Source organism: Trichechus manatus, unplaced genomic scaffold (genome assembly GCF_000243295.1).
Source record: "Trichechus manatus latirostris isolate Lorelei unplaced genomic scaffold, TriManLat1.0 scaffold00282, whole genome shotgun sequence".
Classification (NCBI taxonomy): Eukaryota; Metazoa; Chordata; class Mammalia; order Sirenia; family Trichechidae; genus Trichechus; species Trichechus manatus.
Window position 1 is genome coordinate 829,540 of NW_004444218.1, and position 19,470 is coordinate 849,009.

At 42.1% G+C, this 19,470-nt stretch overlaps 1 protein-coding gene across 1 annotated transcript in view; it reads right to left on the reverse strand.

The window, feature by feature from the left end:
- The window catches only part of TXNRD2 (thioredoxin reductase 2), an 80,674-nt gene that overhangs the window by 40,088 nt on the left and 21,116 nt on the right, over nt 1-19,470 (reverse strand). Inside the window, exons 3-7 of the mRNA XM_004390086.3 lie at nt 13,086-13,142; nt 12,561-12,705; nt 11,559-11,633; nt 9,649-9,727; nt 8,859-8,921 (exon numbers count right to left, since the gene is read on the reverse strand). Of these exons, the coding sequence (XP_004390143.1) occupies nt 8,859-8,921; nt 9,649-9,727; nt 11,559-11,633; nt 12,561-12,705; nt 13,086-13,142 (419 nt within the window). The remainder of the gene's footprint in view (nt 1-8,858; nt 8,922-9,648; nt 9,728-11,558; nt 11,634-12,560; nt 12,706-13,085; nt 13,143-19,470) is intronic.

Sequence of the window (19,470 nt, forward strand, 5' to 3'; positions counted from 1 at the left end):
TGTGTGTGTGTGTGTCTGTGTCTGTGTCTGTGTCTGTGTGTGTCTGTGTGTCTGTGTGTGTGTGTGTCTGTGTCTGTGTGTGTGTGTGTGTCTGTGTGTGTGTGTGTCTGTGTGTCTGTGTGTCTGTGTGTGTGTGTCTGTGTGTGTCTGCGTCTGTGTGTGTCTGTGTGTCTGTGTCTGTGTGTCTGTGTGTGTCTGTGTTGTGTGTGTCTGTGTGTGTCTGTGTCTGTGTGTGTGTCTGTGTGTGTGTCTGTGTGCGTCTGTGTGTGTCTGTGTGTGTGTCTGTGTGTGTGTCTGTGTCTGTCTGTCTGTCTGTCTGTCTGTCTGTCTGTCTCAGCACAGTGCCTTGAAGGAGCTGACATAACCTCCTCACTACTGGAAACTCCCTGTGCTCTCAGGCGCTTTAAGTGGGCCCAACTTGAGCACAGCTGCTGGGTGAAGGGATCACTAATGGTCACCCACTTTGACCTTGTCTGTTGTATTTACCTTGAAAACTCCAGGTAGGATAAACTCAAAGAGATTCACAGTCAGACACATCATAGCCAAACTATTGAAAGCCAAGCACAAAGAAAGAATCTTTAAAGCAGTAAGAAAGAAATGACTTCCATGTCATAAGATTAACAGCTGATTTTTCATCAGAAACCATGGAGGCCAGAGACCAGTGAAATGACATGTTGAAAGTGATTAAGGAAAAAAATCGTAACTAAGAATTCTAGGTCCAACAAAACTATCTTTCAAAAATGAAGGAGAATTTAACAAATTCCCAGATAAACAAAAAACTGAAATTATTCATCACTAGTAGACCTGTCCTACAAGAAACATTAAAGAGAGCCCCCCAGGCTGAAATGAAAGGACACTAGACTATAACTGCAGTTCACATTAAGAAATATAGAGCATCGGTAAAGGTAACTACATAGGTAAATATAAAACAGCAGTATAGGTGTAAATTTTGGTTTGTAATTGTTCTTTTTTTCTCCTATCTGATTTAAAAGACAAATGCATAAAACAATAATTATAAATCTATGTTGACGGGCACACAATTTATAAAGATGTAACTTGTGACAATAACAGGATAAAGTGAGGGGAACAGAACTATACTGGAGCAAAGTTTTGGTATACAATTGAAATTAAATTGATTTTAATTCAAACTAGATCGTTAAAAATTAAGATGTTAATATAAATCCTCAGGGCAATGACTAAGAAAATAACTAAAAATATGTATAGTAAAAGAACAACAAGGAAATTAAAATGGTAAACTAGAAAATACTACTTAACATAAAAGAAGGCAGTAATGGAGAAACTGAAGAACAACAACAACAACAAAATCCATAAGACATATAGAAAACAAACAGCAAAGTGGCAAACATAAATCTTATCTTCTCAGTAATTACATTAAATGTAAATGGATTAAAATCTCCAATTAAAAGGCAGAGATTGGCAGGATGAGTAAAAATAACATGATCCAACTATATGTTGTCTACCAGAGAGAGACTCATTTTAGATTCAAAGACACAAATAGTTTGAAAGTAACAGGATGGAAAATGATATATCATGCGAACAGTAACAAAAAGACTGGCTATACTAACATCACACAAAATAGACTTTAAGACAAAAATTGCTACTAGAGACAAGGAAGGACATTTTATAATGATAAAAGGGTCAATCCATCAAGTAAATATAACAATATAAACATAAATGCTCCTTACAACAGAGGACTAAAATACATGAAACAAAAACTTACAGAACTGAAAGGAGAAATAGACAATACAACAATAACAGTTGGAGACTTCAGTGCTCCACTTTCAATAATGGGTAGAACAACTAGACAGACAATCATCCATAAAACAGAAGACACCAACTAGACCCAGTAGACATCTATAGAATACTCCACTCAATAACAGAAAATAGACATTCTTCTCAAATGCATGTGGCACATTTTCCAGAATAAACCATATGTTAGTCCATAAAACAAGTCTCAATAAATTTAAAATGACTGAAATCATACAAAGTATGTTCTCTAACCACAGTGGAATGAAATTAGAAATCAACAACAGAAGGAATCTGGAAAATTCCAAAATATGCAGAATTAAACAACACACTCCTAAATAACCAATGGATCAAAGAAGAAATCACAAAGGAAATATGAAGATCCTTTGAGATGAATGAAAATGAAAACACAACACAACAAAACTTGTGGTGTGCAGCAAAGCAGAGAGAAAATCATAACTGCAAATATTCAAATTAAAAAAGATCTCAAATCAATAGCCTAAACCTCTACATTAAGAATCTAGAAAACAAGGACAAACCAAATCCAAATTAAGCAGAAGGAAGTAAATCATAAATATTAGAGCAGAAATAAATAAAATAGATAATGGAAAAACTTTCAGAAAATCAACAAAACCAAAACTTGTTTCTCTTTGGGAAAAAAAAAAAAAAAATATGTATGTATATATACATACGTATACTATACCTTTAAAAATTGACAAACCTTTAGCCAGACTGACCAAGAAAAAAAGAGAGAAACCTTAAATTACTAAAATCAGGAACAAAAGAGGGACATTACTACCGACCTTACAGAAATAAAAAGGATTATAAAGGAGTTTTTTTTTTTTTTTGGGTAAATGAAAATATTTTTTATTTTTTATTTATTTATTTATTGTACTTCAGGTGAAGGCTTACAGAACAAATAGTTTCTCAGGAAACAGTAGTACACATGTTGTTTTATGACATTGGTTAACAACCCCACAACATATCAACCTTCTAACTTCTCAACCTTTTTTTTTGGTGAAAATACACATAGCCAAAGATACACCATTTCAAAAATTTCTACATGCACAGTTCAGTGACATTGACTACACTCTTCAAATTGTGCTGTTAGTCTCACTTAAGATGAAGGCTTACAGAACAAAATAGTTTCTCATTTAACAGTTACTACAAATGTTGCCCTATGACAATGGTTAACAATCTCACAACACATCAACAATATCCTTACTCAACCTTGGGTTCCCTATCACCAGCTTTAAAGGAATATTTTTAACAATTGTATGCTAATAAATTAGATTACCTAGATGAAATAAACAAATTCCCAGAATGACACAAACTACCAAAACTGACTCAAGAAAAAATAGAAAATCTGAACAGATCTATACAACAAGAGATTGAGTTAGTAATCAAACAACTTTCCACAAATAAAAACTCAGGCTCAGATGGTGTTATGAATTGAATTGTGTCCCCCAAAAATATGTGTTGGAATCCTAATCTCTGTAACTGTGAATGTAATCCTGTTTTGGAATAAAGTTTTCTTTGTTATGTTAATTAGATCATACCTGAGTGGGTTGAGTTCTAAATCTAATCACTTCAGAGCTACAAAAAAAGCAGATTAGACACAAAAACAAGTACATCTGGGGGAATACAGACACTATCTGAAGACAACAGAGGCAGATAAATCTATAAGCCCAGGAACTCCAAAGATTGCCAGCTACTAGAAGCTGAATTGACTATGCAAAGGCATTCGACTGTGTGGATCATAACAAAATATGGATAACATTGCAAGGAATGGGAATTCCAGAACACTTAATTGTGCTCATGGGGAACTTCTACATAGATCAAGAGGCAGTCATTCCAACAGAACAAGGGGATACTACCTGGCTTAAAGTCAGGAAACGTGTGCGTGAGGGCTGTATCCCTTCACCATACTTATTCAATCTGTATGCTTAGCAAATAACCCAAGAAGCTGGACTATATGACGAACAGAGCATCAGGATTAGAGGAAGCCTCATTAACAACTTGCATTATGCAGATGACACAACCCTGCTTGCTGGAAGTGAAGAAGACTTGGAGCACTTGCTGATGAAGATCAAAGACTACAGCCTTCAGTATGGATTACACCTCAACATGAAGAAAACAAAAATCCTCACAACTGGACCAATAAGCAACATCATGATAAACGGAGGAAAGATTGAAGCTGTCAAGGATTTCATTTTACTTGGATCCACAATCAACACCCATGGAAGCAGCAGTCAAGAAATCAAATGACGCATTGCATTAGGCAAATCTGCTGCAAAAGATCTCTTTAAAGTGTTAAAAAGCAAAGATGTCACCTTGAAGACTAAGGTGTGCCTGACTCAAGCCATGGAGTTTTCATTCACCTCATATGCATGTGAAAAGTGGACAGCGAATAAGGAAGACCAAAGACTTAATGCCTTTGAATTGTGGTGCTGGCAAAGAATATTGAATATACCATGGATTGCCAAAAGAATGAACAAATCTATCTCGGAAGAAGTACAACCAGAATGCTCCTTAGAAGCAAGAATGGCGAGACTATGTCTCACATACTTTGGACATGTTATCAGGAGGGACCAGTCCCTGGAGAAGGACATCAAGCTTGGTAAAGTAGAGGGTCAGTGAAAAAGAGTAAGACCCTCAACACGATGGACTGACACAGACGATGCAACAATGGGCTCAAGCGTAACAACAATTGTGGGGATGGCGCAGGACTGAGCAGTGTTTTGCTCTGTTGTGCACAGGGTCGCTATGAGTCGGAACCAACTCGACAGCACATAACAACAACAACAAGCTGAAATAGACAAGAAATGACCTCCCCCTAGAGCCACATCTTGATTTTGGACTTGTAGCCTCCTGAATTGTAAGAATATAAATTTATGTTCTTTAAAGCCACCCAATTGTGGTATTTCTGTTACAGCAGCACTAAGAAACTAAGACAGATGGCTTTACTAGTGAATTCTACCAGAAGTTTAAAGAATTAACACCAATCTTTCATGAATTCTTTCAAAAAATAGAAGAGGATGAAAGACTTTCTAACTTATTCTATGAGGCCAGTATTACGTGATATCAAAACCAGACAAAGACATCAGAAGAAAACTAGACAAATATTCTTTGTTAATACAGAAAAAAAATCCTCAACAAAATACTAGCAAACTAAATCCAGCAGCATATAAAAGGGATTATACACCATTACCAAGTAGGATTTATCCCAGAAATACAAGGTTGGTTCAAGATATGAAAATCAATCAGTGTAACACACCATATTAAGAGAATGAAGAGGAAAAACTCCACATCTCAATAGGTGCAGAAAAACAGTTGACAAAGTTCAACACGCTTTCATGACAAAAACATTCAACAAACTGAAAATAGAAGGGAAGTACCTCAACCTGATGAAGGGCATCTACAAAAAACCCACAGCTAACATCATACTTAATGGTCAAATACTGAAAGCTTCCCCCTAAGATCAGGAAAAAGACAAGAATGTCTGCCCTCTCCACTTCTATTCAACATTATACTGAGCGTCCTAGCCAGGGCAATTAGGCAAAAAATAAATAAATAAATAAACAAGTAAGTAGTTAGATACATACATATACACATATGTACATACATACAAACATAAATGGCATCCAGATTGGAAAGCAAGAAGTAAAACTATCTCTATTTGCAGATGATGTGATCTTACTACAAAAAATGATAAAAAATACACACACTATTAAAGCTAATAAATTAGTTCAGCAAGGTTACAGGACACAAGACCAGTATACAAAAATCAGCCATATTTCTACACACTAGCAATGAACAATTTGAAAGGGAAACTAATAAAACAATTCTATTTACAAAAGCATCAAAAGGAATGAAATACTTAGGAATAAACTGTACCAAAGAAGTGCAAGATTTATACACTGAAAACTACAAAATATTGTTGAAAGAAATTAAATAAGCCTTAAATAAATGGAAAGACATCCTATGTTCACAGATTGGAAGACTTAGTATTGTTAAGATGGTAATACTCCCCAAACTGATCTACAGATTCAACGCAATTTCTATCAAAATTCGAACTGCCTTTTTTACGGAAATGGACAAGCTGATCCTAAAATTCATACAGAATCGCAAAAAAAACAAAAACAAAAACAAACCAAACCTCTTGCTGTCAAGTCGATTCTGACTCAAAGCGACCCAATAGGACACAGTAGAATTGCCCCATAGGGTTTCCAAGAAGCAGCTGGTAGATTTGAACTGCTGACTTTTTTGGTTTGCAGGCTTAGCTCTTTACCACTGCACCACCAGGCCTCCACAGAATTACAAGGGGCCCCAAACAAGCCAAAGCAATCTTCTAAAAGAAGTGGGAAGTCTCACGCTTCCCAATTTCAAAACTTACTACTAAGCTACAATAATCAAGACAGTTTGGTACTGGTATAGGATATACGGAGATCAATGAAACAGAATTGAGAAATAAATTCAAATATCTATGGTTAATTGATTTTCCACATGGGTGTCAAGGCCATTTAATGGAGAAAGAATAGTCTTTTCTACAAGTGGTGCTGAGACAACTGGATATCCACATGCAAAAGAATGAATTTTGACCCTTATCTCACACCGTATACAAATTGTAATTCAAAATGGATTAAAAGATTAAATGTAAGACTTGAAACTATAAAAATCTTAGAAGAAAACATAGGTAAATCTTCACAACCTTGTATTAGGCAGTGGTTTAAATTATACTTCATCAAAACTAAAAACTTTTGTGCATCAAAAGACACTAATCAAGGAAGTGAAAAGAGAAGATACACAAATGGCCAACAAACACATGAAAAGATGCTCAACATCATTAGTCATTAGGGAAATGCAAATTAAAACCACAATGAGATATCACTTCATATCCACTAAGATGGCCATGATTTAAAAATTGGAAAACAGGTGTTGGCAAGGATGTGGAAAAATTGGAACCCATATTCATTGCTGGTGGGATTGTAAAATAGTACACCCACTATGGATAAAAGTCTGGTGGTTCCTAAAAAAGTTAAATATAGAGTTACCATACCCATTGCCATCCAGTCGTTTCTAACTCATTGTGACCCTACAAGACAGAGAAGAATTGCCCCACAGGGTTTCGGAGGTTGTAAATCTTTATAGAAGCAGACTGCCACATCTTTCTCTGATGGAGTGGCTGGTGGGTTCAAACCTCCAACCTTTCAGTTAGCAGTCAAGCACTTAACCACTGGCCACAAGGGCTCCATACAATCCAGTAATTCCCCTCCTATGTGTGTAATACCCAAAAGAATTGAAAGCAGGAATTCAAACAGATACTTGTGTACCAACGTTCACTGCAGCACTATTCACAATACCCAAAAGATGGAAATAACTTAAATAGCCATCAATAAATGAATGGATAAACAAAATGTGGTACACACATACTATGGAATATGACTCAGCCATAAAGAGAAATTAAGTCTTGATGTATACTACAAAATGGACAAACCTTAAAAACATGCTGAGTGGAACAAGTTAGTCACCAAAGGACAAATATTGTATGATTCCACTAACATGAAATATCTAGAACAGGCAAATGTATACTACACCTAAGGTTATATCAGTGGTTACCAGGGGCAGGCGGGAGGAAGGAGGATAAGGGAACTCACTGCTTAGGAGACACTAAGCTTCTGTTAAGGATGATGGGAAAAGTTGGAAACGAGTAACAGTGATGGTTGCACAACATGATGAATACAATTAATGTCACTAAATTGTACAAGTGAAGATTGTTGAAATGGCAAATATTTGTTACGTACATATTTACCACAATAAAAAAAAAAAGCATAGTAAGCAGATCAGGAAATAATAGAATAGCTAACAGAATTCCTACATGTTGTATGTAAACCTGTTATCATAAACAGGATTTACTTTTTATTACATTATCCACAATATATTACTATATATAGTAATAATCTTGACATTTGTATATTTATTATATATCCAGTAACTTTACTAATTAAATCCAATTGTTTTAAAAAAAAGAAAATGAAAAGACAACTCTCTGAAGGAGGTATTTGCAAATCATATACCTGATATATATTTTGTTGTTGTCTAGTATCCAGAATATGTAAAGAACACTTACAACTCAACAATAAAAAGAGAAATAACCCAATTTAAAAATAGGCAAAAAAATTGAAGAGACATTTCTCCCAAGATGAAATATAATGGCCAATAAGCCCATGAAAAGATATTCAGTGTCATTAGTCACCAAGGAAATGCAAATTAAATCCACAGTTAGATATAGGATGGCTACAATTTTTTAAAAAAGGAAAATAACAGCATTGGTGAGAATGTGGAGAAAATGGGACCCTCATACTTTGCCGGTAGGAATATAAAATGGCGCAACCACTTTGGAAAACAGCCTGGCAGTTCCTCAAAAAGTTAAACACACCCAGCAATTCCACTACCCAAGGTGATCTACAGATTCAGTGCAACATACACAAGAGAAATGAAAACATGTGTCCACACAAAAAGCTGTACAAGAATGTTCATAGCAGCATTATTTATAACAGCTAAAATGTGGAAACAACGCAAATGTCCATTAACTGAACGATGGATAAATAACATGTGGAATACCCATACAATGAAATATTATTCAGCCATAAAAAGGAATAAAGTCTTGATACATGCTATGACATGAAAGAACCTGGAAAACATGCTAAGTTAAAGAATCCAGATACAAAAGACCACATATTGTATTTATTCTACGTATGAAATGTCCAGAAGAGGCAAATCTATAGAGACAGAAAGTAGATTACGGATTACCAGGGCCTGGAGGGAAGAGGGAATGAGGAGTGACTACTAATGGGTATAGGGTTTCTTTTCAGGGTGATGCAAATATCCTGGAAATAGTGGTGACTGATGGCTGTAAAACACAATGACTCTACTAAAAGCCACCGAATTGTACAGTTTAGAAGGGTGAATTTTATGGTATGTGAGTTACAGCGCAATAAAGGGAATCATAAGCACTGTGTACCAGGTGAGCCCAGAGACCACAAACGTGCTCGGTGGTGCCAGATGACATTGTTTTGGGGGACACTCACATGCATGGGGTACTTTGGCCGTCCTCCAGTAGCGATGACGATGTGATCAGCTGAAAGCAGAGTCTAAGAATAACCAAAGAAAGCTATGGGTCAAACAGGTATACTGTGGTCACCCATCTGAGGTGCTCAGGTGTCCGGAGGTGTCCTGGGCAGCAGGTCCCTGCCCTGCAGTGTGGACCCTCCGGCCAGCAGCAGAGGTCCCACAGTACTAGCATACTGCTCAAGGGTCAGCTGAATGGGAGGTGGACAGGCAGAAGAGGGTGGAGAAACATCTTACTCTAAGCACTTCACAGTTTACAAAGCACCGGCGGGCACCTCCTCTAATCCCCACAAAACCCTGCAATGACGGCATGATTTGCCTGCCCCCTCACACCACATAGCAGGGCAGCCTGGCATGGTGAGCATTATACATTGTTACTGTTGCTATTGTTGTTAGTTGCTGTTGAGTCGATCCCGACTCATGGCGATCCCATGTGTACAGAGTAGAACTGCTCCATAGGGTTTTCAAACCTGTGACCTCTCAGAAGCAGATTGCCAGGCATGACTTCTGCGGCACCTCTGGGTGGGTTCAAACCACCAACCTTGCGGCTAGTAGTCAAGTCAGGTGCTTAACCGTTTCTGCCACCCAGGGATCCCACTCAGCATCACACACGAGCTGGTTACTCTGTTTTTAAAGAAATCTGTCTCTAATTCCAACAGCTGAGGAAGCTCGGAAGCTGCAAAGGCTGGAGCAGCGTTAGCACGGCCGCAGCATGGTCCGAGGCACATGCTCTGCGCATCAGGCACTCACCTCCTTCCCACCTTTTGTGACGCCACACACTGTGTGCTCATTGACAAAGCTGGCTTTGATGTTAAAGTAGTCAACTTTTCTGCAAAATAAAAATAAGATTCTCCTCTGAGCAGAGTAAACAGGCAGCACAGTTCAGATGCTGGAAGGTGAGCTGCCAGCCTACCGCCCACCACTATGGCTCAGGTGGGGCAAGAGGCGTGTGGAGAACCACACTGGAAAGTGTGGAGGGGAAGGTGCGGCACTTCACCCATGTCCCCCAGAGCTCCCTGGGACACGAGGACCACAAGCACCAAGGCAGAGCCACAGTCCTGAGAGCCCAGGTGCAGCCTCGTATCTAACAGGAAAGGTGGCGAGGCCACCACTGAGGGTACAGTCCACTAGGGAACAAAGGCCCAGCACACCCAGTTACCTGCTGCCCAAGTGACCAGCTTCCCACCAGGTAGGCATCTACCCTCTGCTTTCAGGGGCACTGTGAGGGCAGGTGATTGTGTGTGACAGGACTGTGAGCACCCAGGGTCTGTGCACCCAACACCGTCAAATGACCACGACTACACTGCTGGGATGTGCTCTCGGTGGCTCAATGCAGCATTACCCGGAGCCTGTTGCCCTCCCCACTTACAGCCTTGCATCCCCCCTTGTTCCTGAGCCAAGTAAATCTGCTATGGAATGCTGCCACTTCATCGCCCTCGAAGTAAAAGTTGTGTGACCCGACATGACATCCTGCACGGGCCTCCTACAGGGCCCAGCACAAGGAGGAAGGGTGGCTCTCTCCTGGGCCTGCCAGAGCCAACACCTCCAGGGAACCACATGAGACTGACTGTGCCCAGGGGCCCAGAGCCCACCCAGAGGAGGAAACAGAGACTCCCAGTCAGCACCGTGCAGCTTAGCCCCAGCGAAGGCGGCTCAGGAAGCGAGGGCTGCAGCAAGAGGCCGCTCCTCTGACTCAGCCTCTTCTCAGCTGCTGACTGCAGAGCACCAAGAAGATTCCATGGGCTGAGCACACTGCACACAGGTGAGGGCCACCAGACCTCTGACGGACCACTGTCTCCCTCGGCAACGCATGGGGCACAGGGCAGAGCTACCACCACCAGGAGCAAAGCTGTGCAGAGCCAAACGCCAGGGCTGGCACCTCCCTGGACAGCGGCTCCTAGGCAGGGGGTAGGCTAAAAACTAGGAGGATGCATCGGCATTTGGGCCACAGAACCCCAAGGGGTTGACAGGGTCTTATGGTTCCAGGCCTCTGGAGATGCAGTGTCCCCAGCCTGGGCATGGGGCCCCAGGGAAGCCAGAAGCCATAAAGTGGGATGTGAGGTTTGTGGTTCAGGGACAGTGCCTGGGGCTTCCTCTTTGCTGCCAGTCACATGGGCTTGCCAGGTGCCTTTCATGTAACTGTGGGCTGGCCCTGGCCAGGGAAAGGCTGCCCACCTGGAGGAAAGAGCTGGGCCCCCATGATGGCCCCTGGGTCCCCTGAGCCCAGCCACTGCTCTGGGCCTCCCCAGCCCAGCCCGACCATGCCTCACCCCTCAGCACAGCCCGATCATGCCTCACCCCTCAGCACAGCCCGACCATGCCTCACCCCTCAGGGCAGCCCCGACCTCTGGGTCGTTCCTCCAACACACTCCTCAGGTACCTGTCCTCTCTGCCCAGGCTCCTGACATTTGCACTTGCTCAGCAGAAAGGCCTTTCATGCACCCAGCGCTCTCCCACCAGCTCCTGTCTGCGTCCCTACCTGAGAGCAGGGACCCCTCGTCACCTCACTGCCGAGCCCCAGAGCCTGTCTAGGGCGTGCTCCATGCAGATGCTCACTAAGGGTTTGTCACAGGCACAAAACAACCAGAGGCCTGAAAAGTCATCTGCCCCTCAGAGGCTGCGCTTCCAGGGGCAGGAGAGGTGCACACAAGCATTTGTACCTGTCCTGCAGCTGGACTCGGTGTCCCCAGTTCAAGGATTTGACATGGTTCTGAACAGCTTCTGCCATCTTCCTCCTGATAACACACAACATAAAATATTAAAAGTCACAACAGAAGTATTAACCGCAGACATCCATAACAACTTCGTTGTCAGGTGCCGCTGAGTTGATTCCAACTCATGGCGACCCCATGTGACAAACTAGAACTGCCCCACAGGGTTTTCTAGGCTGTAATCTGTACGGAAGCAGATTGCCAGGTCTTTCTCCTGTGGAACAGCTGGGTAGGTTCTAACTACCAACCTTTTGGTTAGTATCCGAGTGCTGAACTATTGTGCCACCAGGGCTCCTTCCATAAAAAACTATTAGATGCAAATATCAAAAAACGAACGTATTTTTAAAGGTAGTAGAAGTATGATGTCCACCCTAAAGTGTCACCGCTACTGTCCCTAATCAGGGCCCGGTTTTCTGACAATGATGAGCTTTGGCCCACAACCAGCAAGAAGCAACCAGCTCTGTGTCCTGAAGCGTTACGCATTCCTGTCACCAGCCCCATCTGCACACCACCAAAGGGCTGGCCTGTGGCAGCTCCTGAGGCCAGTGTGACAGCTGAGCCAGGTTTGTGGTAGACTCTGAGCAGAGTCACAGTGCCACCCACCTGCTGCCACCCTCTCCCTGGAAGACCAGACCCTAGAGCAGGCTTCCCCACTGCCACAATACTGGCACTGGGGTTGGGCAGTTCTTGGTGGTTGGGGCTGTCCTGTGCACGGGAGAATGCTTATCAGCATCCCTGGCCTCTACCTTGTAGACACAGCACCCTCCCCCTCTCCCCAGGCTGTGACAACCAAAAATGTCTCCAGACAATGTCCAGGGGGACAGAGTCACTCCCAGCTAAGAACCCCATCCCACAGCAAGCTCCTCATGAAGATTAACGTGATGAGCAAATCTCTCACACAGCCTACAAGTAGCAGAATTGAACTGAAAACACCCAGCACCCACTCCTCACCAGTTGTGTGGGATGGGGTGAGTCACCTCCCAGCCATAGTGTTGGGCATCTCGGATCAGGCCCCCCAGTAGGGCTGCCTGGTGCATCAACTTCTTGGGGATGCAGCCAACATTGACACAGGTGCCGCCAAGGCCCCACCTGGTACCTGGACATGGAAGAACACATTGCAAAGTTAGGCAGGCTGTCAGACAGCCACAGCCAGTGACTGGCAGGAAGCAAGAGTGCCGGAACTCCGAGGGGCTTGCCCAGGCTTCTACACTTGTTTGGAATTCTCTCAAGTTGTTGTAACTCAAACCCAAACCAGAGAACCTTGCCACACAAATTTGCTCTCTATAACTATATTCAGAGTAGTCTGAAAAATCAGAATACTGAAGAAGCTTTAAAATAATGGCAGCTTACACATGAAGCAGGACACCCTTTGGAGTCTCTGGGGATGAATGTGTCAGCCACCCTTTGTATATGACCCAGTCCCCCTCTCCCCCACCCCATCACCCTCAGGCCACCCACTCCCGTCGGGCTGCCTACCTCGGGGGGAAGGGTCCACATAATCAGCCACAGCCACCTTCCTTCCCAACTGAGCAGCTGGAATGAGAAGAGAAGCAGGCAGGTGAGCACACAGGCGTCAGGGACTCCCAGGGCCCACAAGGCCCAGATAGGCAGGGAAGGGACTGGCCAGGGGCTTCCTACATAGCCACTGAGCTCAGGAACACTGGTGAGCTCCACTCAGCCTCGGCATCCTGGCCAACCCACAGGCCACCTTCCACCCAGCTGTGGCTGCTCACAGGCAGGACCCTCAGACTTCCTCTCTGGCCACAACCTTCTCACTGGCCCTCCTGGGCACTGCCCCCCCGCCCCCGCACAGCACTGGTCCTAGGCGGCATTCCACCCTCCTGGGTACTGTCTCCCATGTAGTGCTGGTCCCAGGGACTTCTGGCCCTTCTGGGCACTGCCATCTACAGCAGTGCTGGGTCAAGCCCTCCCTTGCCTCCTACGCCACCTGGTCCCAGAGCCAGGCAGTCAGCCTGAGCCCATGGCCCCCGGAGCACACTGGGCAGCATCCCAGGAACAGGCCCACTCACCAGAGGCCACTGGTATGCCTGCTGCCCAGCCCCCACCTCCTACACTCCCGACAAACCCAGGCCTCCCCCCACAGACTTGCTCAGCTCCTCTCCTCCCCACCAGTGAGATAGAATTCCCCGTGTCCACCCTCATCAGAGCCTTCCTTCCTGCCCCACTCTCTAGGTGAGGAAACCAAAGCTCAGGAGAAGTAAAGCAGCTGGTCCAGGGTCATCGGGTCCCCAGAGGTGGAGCCTAAACTCAGACTCCAAACTGCACTGCCAGCCAAGGTGTCTCCTGGCTTCCCTCCTATCCATCAGCAGGGCCACATAGGGCCACAAGGCCCAGGTCCCAGGGCTGACTCTGACACCAATTAGCCAGGAGTTCTGCAAGGCTTCCCATGGACTCAGCCCTGGAGGGCGACTGGACTTAGACATCATGAATCCTTAGGGTACAAAAAGCTACAGAACATGCTCAACTCATGGCTATTAGAAACCAACATTAGAACAAAGTTTTAGAAGAGTTCATCTTAAAAACCTGTTTTGTGGAGTTATTCTGGGAAGATGGCAGTGTACACAGACCATTGTTCCAACTCTCCCCCACAAATACAACAAGAAATACAACAAGGAAATGATACTCAGCTTTGAGGGACTCTGAATCAGGGAGGAGAGGAAAGCATTGGGGAAATGCGGACAGGCAAGAAATCAACGAGTCAACAAGTCACATACGGTAGTAAAACCACTTCTCCCACCATCCCTGCCCCTCCTCACAGCCATGCAGGTTGTCAGCTGCTGTGAACTGGGGAAGTGCCCCAGAAAAAGAGCCTGTTTCCCTAAATGTTACACCCTCTGCCTGTACAAAGAGAGAGGAATCCAAGCTTCTGCTCTAAAATCAACAAGGCAGACCTTCCTGGGGGTACGTTTGGAATGTGCCAGCAGCTCCTCCACCTGGAGACTGTCAGCTACAAGCCTGCTGTGAATTGCAACACAAGGTTCCTGGACTGGAGTCGGCTCCCATAATCAGCACTCTACCTGCCTCTCTGGGCACCCCATAGCTCAGGCCTCTGAAACCAACAGGACAAATCTCCCTGGGGGTCAGTTTGGGTTAGTCTACCCCTACTTCCGGTTGGCACTGAGGACTGCTGTCTGAGGCTGATGTGTGCTAGGAAGCAGGCATCTTGAGTGGAAGCTACACCCACAGCCAACATACTATGGGGTGGGCTCTGATAGCGACAAGGCAGACCTCCCTGGGGGTCCACTTGGAGCATGACAATCCCTCCCTAACCCAGTAACTGTCGGCTGCTGGACTGATATGAACTCCTACAGAAGGTCCCCTGCAGTGGAGCCAGGAGGAGGGTCACCTAAGAGGAGACTGCCCCCCCCAAACCACCACAGGGGCACTGGGGCTTGGAAAACAACACAGATCTCTTGGAGGTTCTTCTGGGGAGTGTCAGCCCTTCCTCCTCCTGAAACAGAGGAAAGTCTGCTTGTGCTTCCCCTGAAAGCCAGCTAAAATAGAGGCAGCCCCCACAGACAGGGAAGGAAGGCTCGGGCAAAAACAGAAGGTAACACCCAGCCCCAAAGAGGGTTTGCTGGGTATTGGTTGTCTGACTGAAAATGTGGCCGCAGAAACAGAAGGGAAGGAAGTAATAACCAGAGAGAGAGGACTGAGCCCTCTGATGAACAGATTGATTAGAACACAACATCTAGCCTGAGAACACAACATCTAGCAGTGCCGGCTGATGGCTGGATTGATCACAGTGTGTTTTCTGATTTGTTTGGAAGAGACTGAAAGTTAAAAACCGAGATGTGGAACTTCAAATCCTAATTAAACCAGGAAGAGAAAAGGAGCTATCACCGAGAGGGAGAGGAAATGGTAAGCAAAGGCTAAAGGCTTTGCCCACCTAATGGTTTTTCGCAGAAAGAAGTGCTGGCAAAACCACCAAATACTAGGGAGAACTGAGAAAGTTAACACCCTCAAAAATTCCAATGCCCCATCAAAAAATCACAAGACACACAAAGAACAGAGAAACAGTGATCCATCCAAATGAACATGACTAAGGGAATAAAAGTGAATCTGGGGATGACCAAATCATGAAAAAAATGGAAGAAATATAATATAACAATGTTAAACATAATTAAAACCTAAGGGAAAATATAGACAAAGAACTAAAAGAAATAAGGAAAACAATGTAAGAACAAAATGAGGATCTAAAAAAAAAGATACTGCAACTGAAAGGGGAAATAATTGAAACGAGAAACACAAGAGAAGGACTTACCAACAGATTAATTAGGCAGAAGAAAGAAACCAGTGAATTAGAAAATAAGACAGTTAAAATTACAGAAGCTGAAGAGCAACAAGAACAGAAGCTCAAGAACACTGTGCACAGTTTAATGGAATTATGGGGCAACAACAAAAGACCTAATATATGCATAATGGGAATTCCAGAAGGAGATGAGAGAGAAAGAAAGGGACAGAAACAATATCTGAAGAAACAATGACAAAAAATTTCCCCAATCTAATGAAGGACATGAATCTACAAATCCAAGAAGGTCAAAGAATCCCTAGCAGGATAAACCCAAAGAGATCTACACCAAGACACATCATTGTTAGGCTCTCAAAAAGTAAAGATAAAGAGAGAACCTGAAAGCAGTGAGAGAGAAGCAAACAGTCATATACAAAGGATCCCCAATAAGACTAAGTGTTGATTTTGGCTCAGAAACATTGGAGGCCAGAAGGCAATGGAATGATATATTTAAAATCCTAAAGGAAAAGGAAAAAAAAAAAAAAACTGTCAACCAAGAATACTATACCCAGCGAAACTATCCTTCAAGAATCAGGGTGAAATTAAAACATTCCCAGATAAACAGAAGCTGAGAGAGTCCATATCCACCAGACCAGCCCTACAAAAAATACTCATGGGCGTTCTGCAGATGGAAGAGAAAAGACACTAGAAAGTAATTCAAAGCTAAGTATAAAAAAGAAAGATCCTTACAAAGGGAAGTGCATGGACAAGTATAAAAAAACAAAAAACCAAACCCATTGCTGCTGAGTTGATCCTGACTCATAGCAACCCTATACGACAGAGTAGAACTACCCCATAGGGTTTCCAAGGAGTGGCTAGTGCATTTGAACTGTCAACCTTTTGGTTAGCAGTAGAGCTCTTATGGACAAGTATAAAGGCTAGTAATAAGGTATTCACGCTTCATAATTCTTATTGTGTTGTCCTTCAAGTTTCTTAGCAAATGTATAAAAAGCAAGGATAAAATTATGTTACATGGCACATGAAATATAAAGATATAATTAGTGATAACAACAAAAATAAAGAGGAATGGTACAGATATAGAACTTCTATGTTACTGAAGTTAAGATGGTACCACCTTGCCCTAGAATGTTATAAATAAATGCTGTTAAATGTAATATTCACAGTAACCACTAATAAAACATCTAAAAAACATGCACAAAAGGAAAGGAGAAGGGAATCAAAATGGTTCACTACAAAAAAACCAACAGAACACAAAAGCAAGCAGTAGTCAAGGACAAAGACAAAGAAGGCTTAAGACACATAAAAAACAAATAAATGACAGAAATAAGTTACTTCTTATCAGTAACTACAGTGAATCTAAATGGACTAAATGCTTCAATCAAAAGGCAGAGAGTGGCAGAATGGATAAAAAAACATGATCCAACTATATGCTGTTTACAACAGACACACCTTAGACCCAAGGACACAAATTGGTTGAAAGGGAAAGGATGGAAAAAAATATTCCATGCAAACAACAACCAAAAGAGAGCTGGGTGGCAATCTTAATATCAGATGAAGTAGACTTTAAGTCAAAATCTGTTAGAAGAGATAAAGATGGACATTATGTAGTGATAAAAGGGTCAATTAATCAAGAAGATTTAACAATCATAAATATATATACCCCAACATCAGAGCACCTAAATATATAAAGCAAATACTGACAGAATTAAAGGGAAAAATAGATAGCACTACAATAATAGTTGGAGACTTCAATATACCACTTCCAATATTGGAAAGAACATCTAGAAAGAAAACCAACAAGGAAACAGAGGACCTGAATGACACTCTAAACCAATTAGACTTAACAGACATATATAGAACAGTCCACCCAACAACAATAGCCCAATATACATTCTAATCCAGTGTATATGAATCATTCTCCAGGATAGACCACATTTAGGTCACAAAGCAAGTCTTGATAAATTTAAAAAGATTGAAATCATACAAAGTATTTTCTCTGACCACAATGGAGTGAGCTAGAAATCAATAACAGGAAAAAAAAAAAAACCCTCAAACATACATAAATTAAACAACATACTCTTATTAAACTACCAATGGGTTAAGTGAGAAATCAAAGGAGAAATTACAAATTTCTTAGAAACAAGTGAAAATGAAAGCACAACATACCAAAACTCAGGGATGCAGCAAAGGCAGTACTCAGAGGAAAATTTATCGTAATAAATACCTACACAAAAAAAGAGAAAGTATCTCAAATCAACAACCTAACACAACAATTCCAGGAACTAGAAAGAGAAGAGCAAATTAAGCCTAAATCTACCAGAAGAAAGGAAATAACAAAGATCAGAGTAGAATAAAACAGGAAACTGAAAAACAATAGAGAATCAATCAAATCAGAAACTGATTCTTCGAAAAGATCAATAAAACTGACAAACTTTTAGCTAGACTGCAAAGAAAAACAGATGAAAATAACCAAAATAAGAAATGGAAGAGGGGACATTACAACTGACCCAACAGAAATAAACAGAATTATGACAGAATATTATGAACAACTGTGGGCAAAAAACTGGATATCCTAGATGAAATGGACATATTCTTAGAAGCATACAACCTACCCAAACTGACTCAACAGGAAACAGAAAGTCTCAACAGACCCATAACAAGTGAAAAGATCAAATCAGTGATCAAAACTCTCCCAACAAAAAAAAGTCCTGGCTTCAGTGGGGAATTCTACCAAACATTTAGTGAAGAATTGACACCAATATTACTTAAATTCTTCCAAAAGATAGAGTAGGAAGGACTACTCTCTAATTCATTCTATGAAGCAAATATAACCCTGCTAATCAAAACCTGATAAAGACACCACAAGAAAATGACAGGCCAATATCTCTTATGAATATAGATGCAAAAATTCTCAACAAAATACTAGCAAACAGAATCCAACAGCATATTAAAAGAGTCATACACCATGACCAAGTAGGCTTTATTCTAGGAATGCAGAGATGGTTCAACATTAGAAAATAAATCAATATAATACACATCAATAGACCAAAGGAAAAGAACCACATCTCTATGGATGCAGAAAAAGCATTTGATAAAATCCAACGCCTGTCTTGATGGAAACCCTAAAGAAGACTGTAACAGAAGGGAAATTCCTCAGTGTGATTCAGGGCATATATGAAAAGCCAACAGCAACATTATACTTAATGGAGAAAGACAAAGAGCTTTCCTTTGAAATAAGGAATAAGGCAGGGGTGCCCGCTCTCATCACTTCTATTCAATATCATTTTAGAAGTCCTAGCTACAGCAATAAGACAAGAAAAAGAAATGAAAGGTATCCAGATTGGAAAAGAAATAAAATCTGTATTCGCAGATGATATGATCCTATACATAGAAAATTCAAATAATCCAGAAGAAAATTTTGAGAGCTAGTAGAGGAACTTAGCAAAGTTGCAAGGTACAAGGTCAATAAACAAAAATCAGTTGGGTTTCCCAAAGGGATCTACATAAATGGAAAAACATACCATGCTCATGGATAGGCAGACTCAACATTGTGAAAATGACAATTCTACCCAAAGCAATTTACAAATA